Source organism: Sycon ciliatum, chromosome 7 (assembly GCF_964019385.1).
Source record: "Sycon ciliatum chromosome 7, ocSycCili1.1, whole genome shotgun sequence".
Taxonomy (NCBI): domain Eukaryota; kingdom Metazoa; phylum Porifera; class Calcarea; order Leucosolenida; family Sycettidae; genus Sycon; species Sycon ciliatum.
Window position 1 is genome coordinate 12,787,745 of NC_088649.1, and position 6,693 is coordinate 12,794,437.

The 6,693-nt window shown below is 46.3% G+C and overlaps 1 protein-coding gene across 1 annotated transcript in view; it reads left to right on the forward strand.

Annotated features, from left to right (window-relative positions):
• The first annotated feature begins 2,575 nt into the window (after window positions 1-2,575).
• The window catches only part of LOC135821032 (two pore channel protein 1-like), a 25,592-nt gene continuing 21,474 nt past the window's right edge, over window positions 2,576-6,693 (forward strand). The window contains exons 1-5 of the mRNA XM_065334090.1: window positions 2,576-2,985; window positions 4,397-4,473; window positions 5,568-5,664; window positions 5,756-5,850; window positions 6,539-6,652. Coding sequence (XP_065190162.1) covers window positions 2,910-2,985; window positions 4,397-4,473; window positions 5,568-5,664; window positions 5,756-5,850; window positions 6,539-6,652 — 459 coding nt within the window. The 5' untranslated portion in view covers window positions 2,576-2,909. The remainder of the gene's footprint in view (window positions 2,986-4,396; window positions 4,474-5,567; window positions 5,665-5,755; window positions 5,851-6,538; window positions 6,653-6,693) is intronic.

Genomic DNA, 6,693 nt, shown 5'->3' on the forward strand with positions numbered 1-6,693 from the left:
CCCAGCATAATCAACTCTCAATGCATGCTGGAGGATGGATGGCAGTCACTGTAGGTGTCATAGACTCGTAGTCCAATCTTCTCTAGGAAGTAGTAGACCTAGTTTTTGTACATGTACGACACAGTCATGCCATTCGACCACGTAACGTCGATACAGGACTCAATACTCACAGACAATAGTCTGCTGGCACATGGTGTGGCAAACAACTCTGTTGGTGGCTCGTAACGATAACAGCCGGAACAGCTTATGGACGCTAAGTATAGAGCAGAATCTCTGATGAGTGATGCACTGATGGGCGCTCTGTACAGGACTGGTTTCCTGTAGTGGTGACCATGGTGACAGTGCCCAAAGAGTGCTCCGCACGCCGTGGAGGCAGAGCATAGAACAGTAAAACAGTGCAGGACAGACAGGCTCTGTGGTTGCAACTCGGAGTTGTGCATGTAACTCTGTCAACCACAGAGCTAGAGCCTATCTGTCCACTGTTTGACGGCACTTCGGAAATAGTAGTAGTAGTATTTATTATTTTTCTAGGGCAATCCCCACAGACTGAAATATGATGTACAATCAGTCAATCACACACAAAAATGATGTACTTCAGTCTTCAGTACAATCATGAAGACGGTGACAGATGCAGAGTGAGTCGCTATTAATAGTGTCGATTCATCGGGGGTTACTGATTTTGACAGCCACTGTAACTCTTACGCAAAACCTAGGGCGAGATCCCATACGGTTCAAATGGTCGCAAAGACCGGGGCTCTGCCACGATAATGATTGCCGGTGGTAGTCAGGACAGGAGCACTGTTTTCAACACAGTGCGTTCTCCGCCTTGTAACATGCCGTCAACCGATCAAAAGTACTAGACACTTATTTAAAAGGGTAAGCAACATCTGAAAGTCTGCGGCATTCGGGAGCACAAGGAACGACCACCCGTAGATCTACCGACCATGACAACAAAAAAGCCACAGTCTCACTCACCATCAAAGTTTAGCAAATATTTCTCCAGCAGCAGGCTAGGCCGGCGAGGGATAATAGTCTCGATACAGTCAGTGTAAAGACTAAGTGATACTAACCCCTATATCCGCCATAGTCCTAAAGTCACCAAGTGCTCGGCGGGAGACTTCAACAAAATTACAATAGATTACAATGTCATGTAGATCGCCTATATGCGGTTCATCCACCGTCCGTCGAGGGCAAAGAGCGGAATACATGATTGTACTAAAAATATTTTAAATATTGTACATGTACTGACATGTAAATGATTACACTCCTTAGTACATGGAATGCACTCCCCGCTGCAGTCCGCTTATGCTCTTCACTGCACCTATTCCGTAATTCAGTACTTTCATTTCTAGGGTACCCTGTAGGAAGGCCTTAGGCCTATGGGGATTGCCCTATGAAAAATTTGATGATAATAATAACGATTACATGGACTGAAAGGGTAAGCAGCAGCAGCAGCTTTGGGCCTGTTTATCAATGAAGCAATTCCACCTCCACACCATGCGCTCTCTGGCCGACCTCATCACACCAGCTGTGACCAGCAACACAACAGGACTCCAAGTTGATGAGTGTAGATACATGTACTGACAAAATAAAAATGTCCTCCATACAGCGCTGTTTTGATCATTGAGCCGGTATCATCAGTGAAGCCGGTTGAGTGAATGCCTAGACTTGCAAAGTATTTAGCAGCACTATTTACACTTGAGGATAACTGTGAGCACAAAGAAGTGCGATTCCACGTTTTGCGGTGACAGACGTGCGAAGTGCTAACCAGGGAGTCGTACCCAAACGGCCTGGTTTGGGTACGACTCCCTAGGCCCTGGTGCTAACAACACACGGAGAAGTGGTGCAAGATCTGATGGCACCCGGCACTGATGGCTAACGTTACGCGCCATACGTGTACTGAGGGTAAACATTGTGGATACAAATAATTAATTGACAAGTCACATTGTGATACTGAACTAACAATCATGAGGCGCAGCAGAATCTAACAGTAACACTTTGAAATACATGTACATGTAACATACTGACAGTTCCGGCAGACTTTGCCTTGGCTTTGGGTTCCTACATGTAGATCTCACATGTCCATGATGTACAACAGACAGTATCCATGGTATCCTACCCGGCTTTGAAGTTTGAGTAGGAATGAGAAGCAACTCAGAGATTTCCTCTCCTGAATCCACCACACTCATGTTGCAGACAAGTGACAGTCAGTGATCGATACCAGGTACTGAGGAGTGAGATAGACAGTCAAGACTCTACGTACCAGGCAGTAGGCAGGAGACCGACCATTGACAAGACAGGATCTAGGACTGAGGGCCTGCATGTCGACATGTCATGTCATCGACTCATGTAGTCTCGTTTCAATGCCACTCTGCGATAGCACCTCGCGCTGGCTAGGCTGTCTCTTGATTCGTCTGTCATCGAAAAGTCGCGTCACGTCACATGCACAGCGCTAGCACGCATGGTCACGAACTCCGGACGGCTTCGCGCATACCGCGTACCGACCGTAGTACTATGACTTTAGTTTGAGCTTCGGGGTTACCCCTTGCGGACGCCCGGGGCGTCACTATTCGAATGGCGACAAGCACAACCACTCGTGGAGTCTACGAGATCTGTACTTGGAAACACAATTTTGAAGGGCGTCATTTTCTATGCCATAAGCTCGATCCCTTGTTCATTGAATCATCTCCTCCTACAATACAAACCATTCAGGTCCATTGGAGTTGTGCAGTATTGTCGCAACTAGGTCTCTCTCATGCATGAGCTTGACCGGACGAGCTAGCCAGCTTTTTCTATAGTCGCAGCATTGAAAACGTCTCATGTGAAATCCAGAGGCGAAATCACTTCAGTACAATAGTTTTTGAGGTTGGCCGTCGCATTGCGTCCGCACGGAAGGAGGCGCCGGGGCCATGGAAGATGACGAGGAAGGGCTGAGTTCTGCGGATTCCAGGTTGCTGACCAGAGCACGCCCTTCAATGCAAACTGGTTAGTACCCTACTTGGCGCATTTTGCAAGTGTTCTGGAAATTGCAGATTTCAGACGAACTAGTAGTTGAAATGAATGCTCAAATTATAATTTTATGCAGCATAGAGCCAGCCCCTCATTCTCTCAGAGCTCGCTTTCATACAGAACTTTTGATTGCTCCAGCGTTCCACCTTCGACTTTGATTTTGTAATAGGTTACAGCTCCTGACCAATCAACTGTCAGCTCTATCAAGAGTACATGAAAGCCATTTTCTTTTCATATACTCTGGGTTCTACCCAACAATAACAGGGGCGTGCTCGGCCCCCCAACTAGGGGGGTGCACGGGAGCCGAGGGGAGCCCCCCCCCGGCAATTTTCTGCAATTTGTTTGCAACCTTTCTTGAATTTTAGAGCATATTTGCATACATTACAATTGCAATTACCCAGATTGAAAATATTTGGGGGGTGCACGTGCCCCCCGTGCCCATCGCCAAGCACGCGCCTGAATAACAATGCACTACATGTCTATATTTAGAAATCTATGAGTAGCAGCACTTCCCTACAGGGATTCTAGTCGATTCTGAAAGTGATGGGCTTGGGGTTTGCGCGAATCACCACGAAAACCTGGACTATCTCTTTCACTCAAATTGATTTACTGTGAGAGTTGAAAGTGTGATGAGTCTAAAGTTTAATGATTTGCAAAATTTCCCCATTTGCTGGGCACAAAGTTCAACGGCCCTGCCATCATACACATGTCTTCTATTCTGTTGTAGTACAGAAGAGAGAAGGCATGTCACTCCAGTAACGTTTCTTGAGTTGTTAAACGATGGATTTTTCTGTTAATACGTTAGACTTTGTGCGCCGTTAGCAAGCCCGGCGGAACCTGTCCGGTTGGTCTGGCCACGGCCCGACTGACTACAACGTTACTTTGTGGCCACCAACACCTGTTTACGGCTGAAGAGTTCATGTGTATACTAGTACCCGCCACATCATACACAAACAGTATGAAAGGCTATGGTATAGCCCGACCAATCAAACACTGCTTCCGCCGGTCCTGGTTAGAGATTCAACCCTTACAGTACCGCAAAACCTGGACAGCAATAATATTTCCTGGAAAACCTCTTCAGAATGGCCGTGCAAAATTTTCTCTTCATTTCTGAAGTCATAAAATCAAAGATAAGGAACTTAGCATTTCGGCCAGACTTTCCATACTAGTAATTAGGACGGGCAAAGTATTGATTGTTGCTGCGAGCTACGGTGTGTATCAGTCACTGAGTGTGTCAAAACTAAACACGTATTTGGCCATGGGTGGCGTCCTCTGTGTGCGTGTGTGTGTGTGTGTGTGTGTGTGTGTGTGTGTGTGTGTGTGTGTGCATGCATGCATGCATGTGCGTGTGTGTGTGTGTGTGTGTGTGTGTGTGTGCGTGTTACAGGTCGTCGGATAAGCAGCTCTCCCTACAGTCTGTTGCAGGCCAAGAGACTGGCACTGAGATGGGAGGCACGATACCAGGTAAACTCCTTGCCACTGGTCTCTGGATCACGTGCTCTTAGCACCTTTTTGCCTTACTAGACTAAAAAGAAAACCAGCGCTAAATTTGACCACACACGGGTGAAGGCTATGTTGTTGGTCCTATTTTCTTTCCTTCAGAGAGTGTCCTAGTGCCGTGCTGCTCAATGAGTTTTGATCACGCGAGTCAAGCATGTGTGAGGCGCTATGCAGCCCAAGACCCGTCAACGCTGTCCTTTTTTTTGTTTGTTTATTTATCTATTTTCCAAAGACCTTTTTTAATTTTTTTAAACTAAAAAAATGCACTGGTGCAAGGGGCGTACTTGACTCGTGTGATCGTATTTCATTGCGCAGTGCTGCAGGGCCCTGTCTGCACTACTCTACAATATAAATCAACCAATACTAGAAATGTAGTATTCCGTGCACACTGTACAAAACCTGTCGTGGCCACCAATCTGCTACGGCGACCACCTGTCCCAGAATACCACTACAACTAGGTTTTTGACCCACGGAACCTAACATTTGAACGTGCTGACAATTTTGTGAACTTAGTGTGCCGGTAATTGGTGCTTTAGAGCAGCAACAGTGCAGTCATATTGTATTAGGTACTGAGATGTTGGTGTTCTCTAAACTGGGAAAAATTTAGGCACGTCAAATTTGGGCATGGAAGAGTTGCGGGGCTTTTTGTCCGAGTTCACTTTCAAGCCACGCAACAACTGCACATCTAGACAGTGTCGAGCTTCTGTATGATATTCAGTGTCAAGATTAATGACTGCTGTTGAATACTTAGGGTTTATGCATAATACTCCCGCCATTTGAACTTGAGGGGCATGCCCACTAAAACGGTACACACTGTGATACCAGTCCTGCATCAAAGAGTCATAAACTGTGTACGATTATACCCACAAATGTACTACAACTGGCTGTACCTGCCAAATATGGGACAAGTTGCCCCTCAGGAAAGTGGCGGCCATGTTTTATGCATAAAACCCCATTATGCACGGATACTGAACTGTTTTACAGTAGATTGCCTTGCAGTGTGGTGTTTGTCAGTGTTGTTGACGGTCACTTCAATGTCTTATCGTTCTCGTCCGTAGGAAGCGGCCATTTACTTGCAAGAAGGCTTTGAGAATGACAGCTTTGCGTCACATCCACGCGATGCATCCAGCATGCAGGCGTATCGCTTTGTGCACAGTCCAGCTTTTCACATCCTGGACGTCAGTGCTGCTATTCTCCTCATGGCCTTAGCGCTGGTAGAATTTCCGGCGCTTTGTGCACAGTCCAGCTTTTCACATCCTGGACGTCAGTGCTGCTATTCTCCTCATGGCCTTAGCGCTGGTAGAATTTCCGGCTGTAGACAAATTGCAAATGCCAACACAGGTAAACTTTGCTGGGTTTAGATCCTGTAATAGTGTATCCATGTTGTTATACTGTGCATCACTCTTGGGCATGTAAGCAAATGCATACATGTCTGTGCACGCACACACGCACCATCAGCACTACACAAGGTGACTCTGCTGAGTAAAGAAGAAGTTCTCGTTGATTGTAGTGCTCACACACAGTACATTGTTGTCTCTGTTATCTGCATGATTGCACGGCAATCAATCATCCTGCTGTAGTATGCACTGTCCGTACACCTGGTAAAGAAGTTTTGCATTGATGGTGTCAACACCATGTAGATACAGTAAAACCTGCCGTCAAGGCAGCGACCACTCGGATAAGGCGACCGCCTGTCCCAGAAGACCACTGGGGACCAATGGATGCTATGTCCAGTCAATGGCACTGGATAAGGAAACCACCTGGTGACAGAGACCACATTTTGAAAGTCTCTTGAGCGGTGGTATTAGACAGGTTTCACTGTATTTGTGACAGTGGGTATTCTCTCGATAGGTGTTGGCTGCTTCTTATGTGGGAGTGTATATAATTATATTTAAAAAAAATTACCATCAAAGATCACTTTCTGGATTATTCCGAGTGGTAGCCGCCGTCGTGAGTTCTTACTTTGAAGTAGGACGGAAATATTTGTTATAAATTTATTTATTTTCTGCATTGTATGTGTGTTCTCTAGGGTCATGCTCTTGTGGAGCTCTTACTGCTAGTTGTCCTGGCCATGGACCTGTTCATGCGCATGCGATGGCTGAAGTGGCGGCGAGTCTACAAACACAAACGAATCATTCTAAAAGTAAGTGTGTACAGCCTTGCCGTAATCATGGCAACTCTTTG